We start from the raw sequence: 17006 nt of genomic DNA, 5'->3' as shown, positions 1-17006 counted from the left end.
ACAGTAAACAATGCATTTTTGATGCATTTTTTGCTGTGAAAATGACAATGGTCCCAAAAATGTGTCAAAATTGTCCGAAGTGTCCGCCATAATGTCGCAGTCACGAAAAAAAATTGCCGCCATTAGTAGTAAAAAAAAAAAAAAAAAAAAATTATAAAAATGCAATAAAACTATCCTCTATTTTGTAAACGCTATAAATTTTGCGCAAACCAACCGAAAAAACGCTTATTGCGATTTTTTTTTACCAAAAATATGTAGAAGAATACGTATCGGCCTAAACTGAGGAAAAAAAACTATTTTTTATATATTTTTGGGGGATATTTATTATAGCAAAAAAGGAAAAAATATTGAATTTTTTTCATAATTGTCGCTCTATTTTTGTTGATAGCGCAAAAAATAAAAACCGCAGAGGTGATCAAATACCACCAAAAGAAAGCTCTATTTGTGGGGAAAAAAGGACGCCAATTTTGTTTGGGAGCCACGTCGCACGACCACGCAATTGTCAGTTAAAGCGACGCAGTGCCAAAATCGCAAAAAGGGGCAAGGTCCTTTAGCTGCATTTTGGTCCGGGTCTTAAGTGGTTAAAGTGGACTACTTTGCCATTTTAACCTGAATCTACGTTATACTTTGCCTTCCCTGGTCCCTCCCCCTCGTCAATTATTGAAAAATGAAAAGCTTTTCATTACGAGCCTCATTTTAGTCCCAGTGATGTCATCACTGGATCTCTGTCCTCGTCTATGCAATGCAGGCAGATCATTGCTGGTGGGAGGGGTCGGCAGGATGCTGTACAAAGGCTGTATATTCTGCAATATTTACATTTTTGGTAAACTCATTTAATGAATCCAAGCTGAGATAACATGCACTGCATTGCTGCATTCACACAACATCGCAGTAACCATGAGATAAAAGCCCAGGAATATTCCTTTATCCTATTGTTTTGCAAATTCAAGTACACTACAAACTGTATGAATGAATCGGTTCCGATATCGCTGTTTTACCAACCTGACAGCCTATTATTCCAAATAGGAAACCTCAATTTTGTTTGCAAATATAAAAAAAATTCAAATTACCAGCAAGAATGAGTCCTTACATTTAAAGAGCACCTGTCATTTCAGATCCATCATGGCAGCACCTGTTAGCGGGCACCCACTCACCTGCTGCCACCACGCCCCTCACCTTATTGTGTCACTGCCGCATTACCAGTCGTCCCATTAAAGTGAATAGGACTGTCGGTGAGCCAACATTGGGTCAGAGGAGGAGCCAACAGTGGGTCAGAGGAGGAGCCAACAGTGGGTCAGAGGAGGAGCCAACAGTGGGTCAGAGGAGGAGCCAACAGTGGCCCAGAGAAAGAGCCAACAGTGGCCCAGAGAAAGAGCCAACAGCGGGTCAGAGAAAGAGCCAACAGCGGGTCAGAGAAAGAGCCAACAGCGGGTCAGAGAAAGAGCCAACAGCGGGTCAGAGAAAGAGCCAACAGCGGGTCAGAGAAAGAGCCAACAGCGGGTCAGAGAAAGAGCCAACAGCGGGTCAGAGAAAGAGCCAACAGCGGGTCAGAGAAAGAGCCAACAGCGGGTCAGAGAAAGAGCCAACAGCGGGTCAGGTGGAGGCGCCTACAGCGGGTCAGAGAAAGAGCACCTGTTAGCGGGCATCCACTCACCTACTGCCGCCACATCCCTCACCTTGTTGTGTCACTGCCGCACCACCAGCCATCCCATTAAAGTGAATGGGACTGTCGGTGGGCCAACAGCGTGCGTCAGAGGAGGGGCCAACAGCGTGCGTCAGAGGAGGGGCCAACAGCGTGCGTCAGAGGAGGGGCCAACAGCGTGCGTCAGAGGAGGGGCCAACAGCGTGCGTCAGAGGAGGGGCCAACAGCGTGCGTCAGAGGAGGGGCCAACAGCGTGCGTCAGAGGAGGGGCCAACAGCGTGCGTCAGAGGAGGGGCCAACAGCGTGCGCCAGAGGAGGGGCCAACAGCGTGCGCCAGAGGAGGGGCCAACAGCGTGCGCCAGAGGAGGGGCCAACAGCGTGCGTCAGAGGAGGAGCCAACAGCGTGCGTCAGAGGAGGAGCCAACAGCGTGCGTCAGAGGAGGAGCCAACAGCGTGCGTCAGAGGAGGAGCCAACAGCGTGCGTCAGAGGAGGAGCCAACAGCGTGCGTCAGAGGAGGAGCCAACAGCGTGCGTCAGAGGAGGAGCCAACAGCGTGCGTCAGAGGAGGAGCCAACAGCGTGCGTCAGAGGAGGAGCCAACAGCGTGCGTCAGAGGAGGAGCCAACAGCGTGTGTCAGAGGAGGAGCCAACAGCAGGACAGAGGAAACAAATCCACCCTGAACTAGGAAGTCTAATTAGACTCCTTGAGATAACACAGGAAGTGTGCAGAGGACAGCTCTGAATTTCTGACATCAGCAGATATATATATTTTTTGCACTCATCAAACAAACAGACACAACAAAACACTTCCAATGACCAAATAAAAGACCAAAAAGGAGCAAATAAGAGAATTTCATTGCAACAATCGACATCACTTTAAAATCGCTGATTCAGCAGAAAGCTACATGGAGTTTGTATCTGTCATATTTCATTGTAATATTAGCCAATAGGCTCAGCGGAATCATGACTTCAGCTCATTGGTGAACTGCTGCCCTTTTTTTAGTGAAGAAATTCTCTTGAAGCCGGGGGACGTTTGCCCACATTATACTAACCAGGATTACCACATCGCCCTTTCACCCTCTAAAATAAACCACGCATACTTTTGGCACGTGCCTACAGAAACGCCACGATGAAAAGGTCCATCACAAGCAGCTGTGGGACTATTTTTAAAATGTAGTTCCTTAAACCAAATTGCGGACGGCGGGCACTTCTGCTTTTTTCTAGGCGAAGGGGAATCCTGAGCAGAATAATAAAGGAAAAGAGAATGACACCGAAACCGGGGGCTAGGCCCTGCCACGGTGTAAGTATTCACAGGGTTCCCATCAATCCTGTGAATAAAGACTAAGAAGACTAAGTGCGAAGCTCCAGGAAATTATTTATTTTTGGAGACCAGCAGGTTGTGAGAGTATGCAGGTGTCCAGGTCTTCCTGGAGACCAGCAGGTTGTGAGAGTATGCCGGTGTCCAGGTCTTCCTGGAGACCAGCAGGTTGTGAGAGTATGCCGGTGTCCAGGTCTTCCTGGAGACCAGCAGGTTGTGAGAGTATGCCGGTGTCCAGATCTTTCTGGAGACCAGCAGGTTGTGCGAGTATGCAGGTGTCCAGGTCTTCCTGGGCCTGGAGACCAGAAGGTTGTGAGAGTAAGCTGGTTTCTAGGTCTTCCTGGAGACCAGCAGGTTGTGAGAGTATGCCGGTGTCCAGGTCTTCCTGGAGACCAGCAGGTTGTGCGAGTATGCCGGTGTCCAGGTCTTCCTGGAGACCAGCAGGTTGTGCGAGTATGCCGGTGTCCAGATCTTTCTGGAGACCAGCAGGTTGTGCGAGTATGCCGGTGTCCAGGTCTTCCTGGAGACCAGCAGGTTGTGCGAGTATGCCGGTGTCCAGGTCTTCCTGGAGATCAGCAGGTTGTGCGAGTATGCCGGTGTCCAGGTCTTCCTGGAGATCAGCAGGTTGTGCGAGTATGCCGGTGTCCAGGTCTTCCTGGAGATCAGCAGGTTGTGCGAGTATGCCGGTGTCCAGTGTCCAGGTCTTGCCGGAGACCCGCAGGTTGTGAGAGTATGCCGGTGACCAGTTCTTCCTGGAGACCCGCAGGTTGTGAGAGTATGCCGGTGTCCAGGTCTTCCTAGAGACCAGCAGGTTGTGAGAGTATGCCGGTGTCCAGGTCTTCCTAGAGACCAGCAGGTTGTGAGAGTATGCCGGTGTCCAGGTCTTCCTGGAGACCAGCAGGTTGTGAGAGTATGCCGGTGTCCAGGTCTTCCTAGAGACCAGCAGGTTGTGAGAGTATGCCGGTGTCCAGGTCTTCCTAGAGACCAGCAGGTTGTGAGAGTATGCCGGTGTCCAGGTCTTCCTGGAGACCAGCAGGTTGTGAGAGTATGCCGTTGTCCGGGTCTTCCTAGAGACCAGCAGGTTGTGAGAGTATTCCGGTGTCCAGGTCTTCCTAGAGACCAGCAGGTTGTGAGAGTATGCCGGTGTCCAGGTCTTCCTGGAGACCAGCAGGTTGTGCGAGTATGCCGGTGTCCAGGTCTTCCTGGAGACCAGCAGGTTGTGCGAGTATGCCGGTGTCCAGGTCTTCCTAGAGACCAGCAGGTTGTGAGAGTATTCCGATGTCCAGGTCTTCCTGGAGACCAGCAGGTTGTGCGAGTATGCCGGTGTCCAGGTCTTCCTAGAGACCAGCAGGTTGTGAGAGTATTCCGGTGTCCAGGTCTTCCTGGAGACCAGCAGGTTGTGAGAGTATGCCGGTGTCCAGGTCTTCCTGGAGACCAGCAGGTTGTGCGAGTATGCCGGTTTCTAGGTCTTCCTGGAGACCAGCAGGTTGTGAGAGTATGCCGGTGTCCAGGTCTTCCTGGAGACAAGCAGGTTGTGCAAGTATGCCGGTGTCCAGGTCTTCCTGGAGACCAGTGGCGGCCCATCCATTAAGGGCGCATGGGCGTTGCCCCCTCTGTCACGCCACCCCTTATATGACTAATGGATAGATTCAAGCACTGCATGAACCTATCCATGTTCCTTTTTTTTTTTTAACCACCCGATTAGAGCCAGAGACTATAATGGGCTACAAAAAAGGTGGAGTCGGAGCGCAGAGCATTGCACTCGGAGCCCACCCAGGTGTGTTTATATATATATATATATATATATATATATATATATATTATATATATATGAACTCTGAATTATACGACTAGAAGAAATGCGATGGAAGATTGGAAATCACACCATCTCCCTCCTGCAATCTCAGCAAATATCACGTCACGCCAACTTATAACACATTAAATGTATTTATTTGTGTCTGCAGGCGTGAGAGATCGCACACAAGTGAGTCACATGTCATCTGCAGTGACATCCATATCCTACAGCACATTACAGACAATCGCTACAATTGTATACATTGTATCTCATCATTACAGCAAAAAATTGCAGATCCAATCTGCCGATATCAGGCGAATCTCATTCTTAATATACTATGGTCTTGTAGCACTGAGGTCATGGGTTCACTTCCTACCAAGAACACCTTCTATAATGATGATCTCCAGCGTGTTCGTGCAGTCCACGTGCAGAGCCCTCCAGGAAGTCGGCACTGCGCTGCGCTAATCACAGGCAGGGAGACATTGCTGCAGAGATCGGGAAAGGTCTCTCACTGCCTGTAATTAGCGCAGTGCCGACTTCCTGGCGGGCTTTGCACGTGGGCTGTGCGAAGAACACGCCGGAGCTCATCCTTACTCTGATCTACATGCTTTTTAAAAGGAAGTACAGCCAAAGCTTGTTTGGTTGTACTTCCCCATCCCCCCCCCCCCCCCAATGGATCACAGGAGAGTAGTATGTTCTCCACTCAATGTGACCCATTTTTAGTAGACAGTGTCGGCTGACATCACAGAGCCGGGATCAGCCTCTCAGCGAGCCACTGAGAGCCTGAGCCGGCCACTCACGACCCCTCTCCCCCTCCCAAAGCCCAGCACTCCAGTCAGTCACCAGCTCTCTGCTCATGGAGCTCTAAGAACTGAGCGATCAGCAGTGTTTGATCATTCGGTTCTTAGCGTAAAGCCGGCAGGAGGCCAATGCTGAATCCAGGTATGATTAAAAATGTATATACACATACTCTTGTAAAAGACGTTGCATCTGTCCCCCGGTGCCTCTACATTGAGAACCAAACACCACCGATCGCTCGGTTCTGACATCTCCGTGACTGACTGTCTTGCTCACATCCCACCCACTGCAGCGCTGGGCTGTGGAGGGGGCAGAAACGGCCGGCTGAGGCTCTCAGCACCTCACTGAGAGGTTGGGCCAGGTGTCGGTACAGGGATCTGGGGGAATCCAGACTCCGTGGTCGTGATGATGCCGAGCCTGGACCAACTCAGGCTCTCAGCGGCACAGTCGGGTGTCAGTCCAGGGATCTGGGCGGATCCAGACTCCTTGGTCGTGATGACGCCGAGCCTGGACCAACTCAGGCTCTCAGCGGCTCAGTTGGGTGTCAGTCCAGGGACCTGGGCGGATCCAGACTGGACCGACTTCTGTGACGTCGGCAGAAAGCGGACTTCAGCCCACTCTCTGCTGAAAACGGGTCACAGGAGCACAAAACAAACTGCACTCCTGTGATCCATAGAAGAGATACAGCCAAACAAGCTTTGGCTGTACTTCTCCTTTAAATGTTTTAACCCCGTCTGTGCGAGTGTCTTCTGTCATTCATTGGTTTCAGTTCTTTCAATCATTGAGGCTCAGCATCACATGTGGTCTTTATCTATATGAAAATACACCCTGCCTAGTACCGCCCACTCCTCCAGACTGACACCCACCCACCAAGGCACTTTGATATTTGCATAACTGCTTTCATCAGGACTGAGGACTCTTGAATGGAGTACTGAGGAGTACTGAGGCAGATTGCTATGATGTTTTCAAGACGGTAGGTAGAGAACCCTGCTGGCCCTTCCCACCAGCCATGATCGGCCTGCATTGCAGAGCAGCGTTTCTCAACTCCAGTCCTCAAGTACCCCCAACATGACATGTTTTCAGGTTTCCTGTTATTTTGCACAGGTGATTTGATCAGTTTCACTGCCTGAGGCTGGGTTCACACTACTACACTACTTTCATCCTACTTTGCTCTGCTACATTGGTCCTACATTTATCCTACATTGGTCCTACATCCATCCTACTTTCATGAACAGGATACTACTTTGGTCCGACTTCAATGATATTCAATGGGCCTGAAGTAGGATCAATGTAGGACCAAAAGTAGTACAGGGAGCATTTTCAAAGTCGGACCGACTTGTGTAGGACGCTACAAGACGCTCTCATAGGGAAACATTGAACACAGAGCAAAGTAGGATGAAAGTAGTGTAGTAGTGTGAACCCAGCCTTAGGCTGGGTTCACACTTGTCCGACAAACGGTCCTACATTGGGAGCCTCATGTAGCATGACATGTGAAAAACAATGTTTCCCTATGAGAGCTGTCTTAACTGATCCTACACAAGTCAGTCCGACTTTGAAAATGCTCCCTGTACTACTTTTTGTCCTACATTGATCCTACTTCAACCCATTGAATACCATTGAAGTCGGACCAAAGTAGTATCCTGTTCATGAAAGTAGGATGGATGTAGGACCAATGTAGCAGAGCAAAGTAGGATGAAAGTAGTGTAGTAGTGTGAACCCAGCCTTAGTAATTACCACAGAATTTCATCTGAGCGAAATCCTGAAAACATGACCTGTTGGGTGCCTTGAGGACTGGGGTTGAGAAACACTGGCCTAGAGAAACACAGAGACCCCATGAGAACTTCATTAGGACTAAACTAAGGCATGGACATGCAAACAGAAAGGTTTTCTTTAATAATTTCACTAGCTTGTTGGGGGGGGCAAAAAAATTATATTTAAAAGGAGAAGTACAGCCAAAGCTCATTTGGCTGTACTTCTCCTATGGATCACAGGAGTGCAGGTCATCCTGTGATCACAGAGGGATGAAGTCGGCTCTCTACTGACACCACAGAAGTCGGTCCAGGCTCCGTGCCATTCATGACCATGTAGACTGAATCCACCCAGATCCCTAAACCGACACCCTGGCTGAGCCGCTGAGAGCCTGAGCCGGATGCTTCTGCCCCCTTCACAGCCCAGAACTCCGGTAAGCGGGCGTGGGCCCACGCCCGCGTCCGCTTACCGGAGTGCTGGGCTGTGAAGGGGGCTTAGAGAGCCGACAGTCTACAGCTCTCTGCTCGGGAGCTCCGAGAACCGATCAATTGGTGGGGTTTGATCGCTCGGTTCTCAGTGCAGAGGCGTCGAGAGACCGATGCTACATCCACCTAGGCAAGTATGAATCTGAAACAAAAAACATGCATCTCTTTTAAGCAGATTGTTTAACATTGATGTATTTTGGGCAGCGATTTCTCAAATATTTTTTTTCTCCCATCAAAGGCAATCAGTGAAAAATGTGTGAATCAAAGGATGGGGCTGTGGGGGGGGGGGGGTATTTTTAACTCCCCATATATTGTTTTGATGAAGTTTTCCTTCAATCTAAATATTTACAAAACACAGCTTCAGGAAAAATAAAACAGAAATAATATCGGAATCCTCCGGCCGCTGGAGATATTTTAAATTTTTCAAAAGAAAAAACGAACGAGGTGCTGAGTGATCGGACACAGAAAATAGCGCAGAGCGCCCAATTCTCTCCGAGGAGATCCGAATTCTCTGATCTAAGAGGGAAAGAACGTCTAAAAAGAAGAACTCCGCACTAAGCAGAGACTTGCCTGTGATTTCTAGAGAGTTATGAAAGTGATGCGGATACTCTACAGCGGGGGATCAGCAACCTGTAGATCGCAATCTACCAGTTGATCCTAGACAGGGTGACCGGTAGATCGTGTTTAATACCGCTTAAAAAAAAAAAAAAAAAAAAGTATGAAACAATCCAAATAAAAAAAGACCCAGATAGGCTGCATTCTAGATCTAGGCATCACCATGACAACCTGTGAATTCCATCAAGACACCGCCTGATCATATCATGCTTGCGTCAACACAACGCAACGCCTTCAAGAGTTCCTGAGCCCAATTGCAGTTCTCCTGCTTCAAGCCAAGTGATCTATGAAAAGAAGGTACAAGTTATCCCTTGAAAACCACCCAATATTTTTTCATCTTTACCGGAGAAGCGTGAGTGAGTGAGAAATTTTTATAGCGCAACACATGCAAAAATCGCCTCTGAGCGCGAGATGCCGAAAGAAGCCGAACGTCGGTGCGCATGCGCCGTATAGAGCCGCACCGATGTTCGGCTTCTTTCGGCATCTCGTGACGCGATGTATGCGTCGGTCGGATGCCTGTCCATCAATTAGGAACGCCCAGCCCCACCATCGTACCCGGAAGTGGCGGTGAGAACGCATATAGCAAACGGTACGTACGGACGTTTTTTTTTAATAAAACCAGCCGATTCTAATTGTCATTAATGTGGGAAATGCAATGTTAAAAGTTTATTTTTAGGGGAACCACCCCTTTAAAGACAGCCCTGATTTCGGGGAAACGCGGTAACCGAGTAAAGAAATAAATAAAAGACAACTAACACATCAGCTCATAGCGATCATACTTCTGATGTAACCTTTAATGGATTAAAAGTCTCTGCGCCTAATATCATAAATCCCGAATTTTCTTTTCCCAGGGTTCGCAGAGGATGTCAACAACATATGGTCCAAATATTAAAAATTCAGAGATTTTATACTAATAAAATTTGATGGCTGCATTTCCTGGCTCGGTGCTACTGGTGCGTTCTAAAAATATGACCGACATTCAATTATCATGTGTGCTGTAAAACCATACTTGGAAATTAACGACGACGGATAGGACAAGAGAGATAGAAGCCGAAAAAAAGGTCATTTAGGGAAAAAAAAAACGGATCCTAGAGGCCGATAACATCGAGGGCCCATACACACCATGGCCCAATGGGCTGCGTTATAATGTGCGCATTACTGCAAATCAATGCACTCAAAGGCGCGTAGGCCACAAAGTTCCAACGCACAGCCAAAAACAATGCATGTCCATGTTTTGCTTCCTTAAAGGGGTTGTAAAGGTACAATTTATTTATTTTCCTAAACAGCTTCCTTTACCTTAGTGCCGTCCTTCTTCACTTACCTCATCCTTCCATTTTGCTTTTAAATGTCCTTATTTCTTCTGAGAAATCCTCACTTCCTGTTGTTCTGTCTGTAACTCCACACAGTAATGCAAGGTTTCTCCCTGGTGTGGAGCGACGTGCTCGCCCCCTTTGACTACAGGAGAGTCAGGACGCTCTCTATATTGCAGATAGAGAAAGGAGCTGCGTGTTAGTGGGCGTCCTGACTCTCCTGTAGTCCAAGGCAGGGGGCGAGCACGACACTCCACACCAGGACAGAAGAACAGGAAGTGAGGATTTCTCAGAAGAAATAAGGACATTTAAAAGCAAAATGGAAGGATGAGGTAAGTGAAGGAGGACTGCACTAAGATAAAGGAAGATATTTAGGGGGAAAAAAATTACCTTTACAACCCCTTTAAAGGATAAGTACACTTTCAGAAAAAAATGGGCTGCCTTAAAGGAACACTGAGGCCAGGTTCACACCTATGCGAATTGAGTGCGGCTTAAACTGCATCTAATTCGCAGGACATTTCAAAATACATTGTTTTCAATGAGGCTGGTTCACATATGTGCGATGCATCCGCACTGCGTATTGCCTCCAAACCGCGTGCGGTTTTTATGTCTTGCGGTGCAGTTCAGGTGCGAATTCAGTCCCATTATCTTCTATGGGTACGCAGCTGAATTCGCAGATGTGTTCATTTCTCTTCAGTATTTGTCTCATTCAGTTCAATACACTTCCCCCCTCCCCCTCCCCTCTCCCAGGTCTCCAAATTCGCACCTGATCTGCAACTAAAATGCAGTTGATCTGCAGAACACCTTATAGAGAAATTCGCAAAGACAACAGAGCTCCAAAACGCAACGCACTAGTGTGAACCTGGCCTAAAGGCAGAAATATTTTTTTTCAAAATAACAAACATGTTATACTTACCTCCACTGTGCAGTGCACGGATCCGTGTCTGATGTCTCAAGGAAAGGGCTGCAGTTTGGAGACCACTGCCTTAAAGGATAAATGGACTTTCAGCGAAATTGCACTTATCCAAATAGCCCCTTTAACCACTTGCCGCCCGCCAATGACAAATTGACGTCGGCAAAGTGGTTGTAGAATCCTGACTGGACGTCATATGACGTCCTCAGGATTCAGGGGCGCGCATCGCAGCGATCGTTGTTGCAGGGTGTCAGCCTGACACCCCGCAACACCGATCAAGGTAAAGAGTCTCTCACAGATTACAAAAAAAAAAAAAAAAAGTATGCCACCCTAGACCACCAGGTTTGAGGACACAAAAAATGGATGCCAATCAGTGCCGCAATGGGCATCACTGATTGGCAGGCATTGTTTGGCACTGATTGGCATCCATTAGTACAACACATACGATAGTGCCCATCCGTGCCGCCTATCAGTGCCGCCTATCATTGCCTATCCGTGCCGCCTATCCGTGCCCATCCGTGCCACCTATCCAAGCCCATCCGTGCCACCTATCCCTGCCGCATATTAGTGCCCATCAATGCCACCTCATCGGTGCCCATCAGTGCTTCCTTATCAGTGCCCGTCAGCGAGCAAAGTCAAGAGGAACCCCTCGAGCAAAGTCAAGAAAAAAACCTCCGAGCAAAGTCAAGAAAAAAACCCAGAGCAAAGTCAAGAAAAAAACCCAGAGCAAAGTCAAGAGAAAAACCCCCCGAGCAAAGTCAAGAAAAACCCCCCGAGCAAAGTCAAGAAAAACCCCCCGAGCAAAGTCAAGAAAAACCCCCCGAGCAAAGTCAAGAAAAAAACCCCGAGCAAAGTCAAGAAAAAACCCTTGAGCAAAGTCAAGAGGAACCCCTCGAGCAAAGTCAAAAGGAACCCCCCCCCCCGAGCAAAGTCAAAAGGAACCCCTCGAGCAAAGTCAAAAGGAACCCCCCCGAGCAAAGTCAAGAGGAACCCCTCGAGCAAAGTCAAGAGGAACCCCTCGAGCAAAGTCAAGAGGAACCCCCCAAGCAAAGTCAAGAGGAACCCCCCAAGCAAAGTCAAAAGGAACCCCTCGAGCAAAGTCAAAAGGAACCCCCCAAGCAAAGTCAAGAGGAACCCCCCGAGCAAAGTCAAAAGGAACCCCTCGAGCAAAGTCAAAAGGAACCCCCCTGAGCAAAGTCAAGAGGAACCCCCCGAGCAAAGTCAAAAGGAACCCCTCAAGCAAAGTCAAAAGGAACCCCCCTGAGCAAAGTCAAGAGGAACCCCTCGAGCAAAGTCAAGAGGAACCCCCCGAGCAAAGTCAAGAGGAACCCCCCCCCCCCCCCCCGAGCAAAGTCAAGAGGAATCCCGGCTGAGAAATTCTAGGATATTCCAATCCCAATCTTTCCGCACTGTACCCAAAGCAAGAAACCTTTGGCTGGAGGCCCATTTGATATTTACAACTGGATTCCAAGAAATAAACTGTGTAAGCAGTTACAAAACAGCCATTACCCCATGATAATACACCCTAACATGAGATGAAAGGGTAGGACAGGCATCAGTTGAAGTTGGGCTGGGCGCAGTACCAAGGCGACTCCTTCGCCACGGGGCACACATCAATGCATGGCGTGTCCAGCTACATGGAAACAGCAGCAATTCACAACTGTACTGCCGAATCACAGCAGAGAGACACAAATATTCATAATCCAAAATCACGGAAAAGTATGTCCAGTGTGACCTCTATGTACACGTCGGACGCACCATGCAAACTTCACTCTCCATGCAAAGTATGACATTCCAATGCTGATGAACAGCTTTCATCAATGGCAGAACACAATCTGATCACAGCATGGCAAGTATGTGCAACCTCAGGACAAGACGTAGACTTTCCTTCATTGACAGGTGTGGAGTGCAACGGTGGATACCACACACTGTACAATAATCTGCAGAACCTCAGGAAGAAACCTTCACTATATGAAAAAGATACCCAGCGTAACCTCCAGTGACCCGCGGGATTCATATTATGACTGCAGTCACCTGCAGGGTGTACAATTTAATCTCCAGTCATCGCAAATGACCTGCAGTATGTACACAATGACCTCCAATGACCTGCAGTATGTAAACAATGACCTCCAATCACCTGCAGTATGTAAACAATGACCTGCAGTATGTAAACAATGACCTCCAATGACCTGCAATATGTAAACAATGACCTCCAATGACCTCCAATATGTAAACAATGACCTCCAATGACCTGCAATATGTAAACAATGACCTCCAGTGAAATGCAAACTTTGACCATGAGTGACCTGCAGGAACCAGAGACCAACAGGGTGCGCAGCGCAACCTCCAGGGAATGACAGGGTGCACAGTGCAACCTCCAGTTGCTGACAGGATGCACAGCGCAACCTCCAGGGGCTGACAGGGTGCACAGCACAACCTCCAGGGACCGACACGGTGCACAGCACAACCTCCAGGGACCGACAGGGTGCACAGTACAACCACCAGAGACCGGCAGGGTGCACAGCACTACCTCCAGGGACCGACAGGGTGCACAGTACAACCTCCAGGGGCCGACAGGGTGCACAGTACAACCTCCAGGGGCTGACAGGGTGCACAGTACAACCTCCAGGGGCTGACAGGGTGCACAGCACAACCTCCAGGGGCTGACAGGGTGCACAGCACAACCTCCAGGGACTGACAGGGTGCACAGTACAACCTCCAGGGACTGACAGGGTGCACAGTACAACCTCCAGGGGCTGACAGGGTGCACAGCACAACCTCCAGAGACTGACAGGGTGCGCAGCACAACCTCCAGAGACTGACAGGGTGCGCAGCACAACCTCCAGAGACTGACAGGGTGCGCAGCACAACCTCCAGGGACTGACAGGCTGCGCAGCACAACCTCCAGAGACTGACAGGGTGCACAGCACAACCTCCAGGGGCTGACAGGGTGCACAGCACAACCTCCAGGGGCTGACAGGGTGCACAGCACAACCTCCAGGGGCTGACAGGGTGCACAGCACAACCTCCAGGGGCTGACAGGGTGCACAGCACAACCTCCAGGGGCTGACAGGGTGCACAGCACAACCTCCAGGGACTGACAGGGTGCACAGCACAACCTCCAGGGGCTGACAGGGTGCACAGTGCAACCTCCAGGGGCTGGCAGGGTGCACAGCACAACCTCCAGGGACTGACAGGGTGCACAGCACTACCTCCAGAGACTGGCAGGGTGCACAGTACTACAACCTCCAGAGACTGACAGGGTGCACAGCACAACCTCCAGGGGCTGACAGGGTGCACAGTACAACCTCCAGGGGCTGACAGGGTGCACAGCACAGCCTCCAGAGACTGACAGGGTGCACAGTACAACCTCCAGGGGCTGACAGGGTGCACAGTACAACCTCCAGAGACTGACAGGGTGCACAGCGCAACCTCCAGAGACTGACAGGGTGCACAGTGCAACCTCCAGGGGCTGACAGGGTGCACAGCACAACCTCCAGGGGCTGACAGGGTGCACAGTACAACCTCCAGAGACTGACAGGGTGCACAGCGCAACCTCCAGGGACTGACAGGGTGCACAGCACAACCTCCAGAGACTGACAGGGTGCACAGTACAACCTCCAGAGACTGACAGGGTGCACAGTACAACCTCCAGAGACTGACAGGGTGCACAGCACAACCTCCAGAGGCTGACAGGGTGCACAGCACAACCTCCAGGGGCTGACAGGGTGCACAGCACAACCTCCAGGGGCTGACAGGGTGCACAGCACAACCTCCAGGGGCTGACAGGGTGCACAGTACAACCTCCAGGGGCTGACAGGGTGCACAGTACAACCTCCAGGGGCTGACAGGGTGCACAGTACAACCTCCAGAGACTGACAGGGTGCACAGCACAACCTCCAGGGACTGGCAGGGTGCACAGTACAACCTCCAGAGACTGACAGGGTGCACAGCACAACCTCCAGAGACTGACAGGGTGCACAGTACAACCTCCAGAGACTGACAGGGTGCACAGTACAACCTCCAGAGACTGACAGGGTGCACAGCACAACCTCCAGAGGCTGACAGGGTGCACAGTACAACCTCCAGAGACTGACAGGGTGCACAGTACAACCTCCAGAGACTGACAGGGTGCACAGCACAACCTCCAGGGACTGACAGGGTGCACAGCACAACCTCCAGGGGCTGACAGGGTGCACAGCACAACCTCCAGGGGCTGACAGGGTGCACAGCACAACCTCCAGGGGCTGACAGGGTGCACAGTACAACCTCCAGGGGCTGACAGGGTGCACAGTACAACCTCCAGGGACTGACAGGGTGCACAGTACAACCTCCAGGGGCTGACAGGGTGCACAGTACAACCTCCAGGGGCTGACAGGGTGCACAGTACAACCTCCAGAGACTGACAGGGTGCACAGCACAACCTCCAGGGACTGGCAGGGTGCACAGTACAACCTCCAGAGACTGACAGGGTGCACAGCACAACCTCCAGAGACTGACAGGGTGCACAGTACAACCTCCAGAGACTGACAGGGTGCACAGTACAACCTCCAGAGACTGACAGGGTGCACAGTACAACCTCCAGGGGCTGACAGGGTGCACAGTACAACCTCCAGGGACTGACAGGGTGCACAGCACAACCTCCAGGGGCTGACAGGGTGCACAGCACAACCTCCAGGGACTGACAGGGTGCACAGTACAACCTCCAGAGACTGACAGGGTGCACAGCACAACCTCCAGAGACTGACAGGGTGCACAGTACAACCTCCAGAGACTGACAGGGTGCACAGCACAACCTCCAGGGGCTGTTATAAAAGTAATACAGGACCTCTGCCATGACGGGGGGCCCCTGAAAGGAGAGGAGAATGGGGCCCCCGCCCCTTATGCGTCAGTCAGGATGTGACATGATGGGAAGAATCCCACACAGAGCCCTCCGCAGCATCACACCCCTACTCACAGACATGGTACCTGCCTCCCTGCACCCAGGTCACAGGGGGACGAGCCCATTACCGGCCTGTAGAAGGGGGGGCTATATCTAACGCGGGCCCCCCCATCACCCTCCCTCTGGGTACAGTGAAGGGCACAGTGGGCACTCACCCGTCTTCTCATGGTCGTAGCCCACCACTATGAAGTAGTCTGCCAGCCTTGCCATGGCCGCCCGCAGTCCTCCCATCCCACGGAAAATCTCAGCATCCTGGCCGCAACAGCTCGGCCATGTTTGAGGCGCAGAGGACCCCCCTGACTACTGCGCATGCGCGGTCTGACCCGGGCTACTGAGTCTGCGCGGAGGCAGACAGGCTGGTGGGCGGGGTTTCCACACTCCGCATATTGTATATTGCTACAATGTGATAGATATGCAGCTAAGATTATCTATTATTATAGATCTCTTCATTATTACAGATCTTTTCTATTATTACAGATCTTTTCTATTATTACAGATCTCTTCTATATTACAGATCTCTTCTTTATTACAGATCTCTTCATAATTACAGATCTCTTCATTATTACAGATCTCTTCTATATTACAGATCTCTTCTATATTACAGATCTCTTCTATATTACAGATCTCTTCTATATTACAGATCTTTTCTATTATTACAGATCTTTTCTATTATTACAGATCTTTTCTATTATTACAGATCTCTTCTATATTACAGATCTCTTCTTTATTACAGATCTCTTCATAATTACAGATCTCTTCATTATTACAGATCTCTTCTTTATTACAGATCTCTTCTATATTACAGATCTCTTCTATATTACAGATCTCTTCTATATTACAGATCTTTTCTATTATTACAGATCTTTTCTATTATTACAGATCTTTTCTATTATTACAGATCTCTTCTTTATTATAGATCTGTTCTATTTTTACAGATCTCTTCTATTATTACAGATCTTTTCTTTATTACAGATCTCTTCTTTATTACAGATCTCTTCTATTATTACAGATCTTTTCTTTATTACAGATCTCTTCTTTATTACAGATCTCTTCTTTATTACAGATCTATTCTATATTACAGATCTCTTCATTATTACAGATCTTTTCTATTATTACAGATCTTTTCTTTATTACAGATCTCTTCTATATTACAGATCTCTTCTATATTACAGATCTCTTCTATATTACAGATCTCTTCATTATTACAGATCTTTTCTATTATTACAGATCTTTTCTTTATTACAGATCTCTTCTATATTACAGATCTTTTCTATATTACAGATCTCTTCTTTATTACAGATCTCTTCATTATTACAGATCTCTTCTTTATTACAGATCTCTTCATTATTACAGATCTCTTCTATATTACAGATCTCTTCTTTATTACAGATCTCTTCATTATTTCAGATCTCTTCTTTATTACAGATCTCTTCATTATTA

The 17006-nt window shown here is 49.1% G+C and overlaps 1 protein-coding gene across 4 annotated transcripts in view; it reads right to left on the bottom strand.

Annotated features, from left to right (window-relative positions):
• Positions 1-15891, bottom strand: part of SBF2 (SET binding factor 2) — a 420356-nt gene extending 404465 nt beyond the window's left edge. For all 4 annotated transcript variants that reach the window (XM_040327974.1, XM_040327975.1, XM_040327976.1 and 1 more), the window contains exon 1: positions 15722-15891. In XM_040327974.1, coding sequence (XP_040183908.1) covers positions 15722-15797 — 76 coding nt within the window. In that variant the 5' untranslated portion in view covers positions 15798-15891. The remainder of the gene's footprint in view (positions 1-15721) is intronic.
• Between the last annotated feature and the right edge of the window lie 1115 nt (positions 15892-17006).

The sequence above is a fragment of the Rana temporaria genome, chromosome 11 (genome assembly GCF_905171775.1).
Source record: "Rana temporaria chromosome 11, aRanTem1.1, whole genome shotgun sequence".
Lineage (NCBI taxonomy): Eukaryota > Metazoa > Chordata > Amphibia > Anura > Ranidae > Rana > Rana temporaria.
This window is presented reverse-complemented; position numbering and strand designations above follow the sequence as displayed.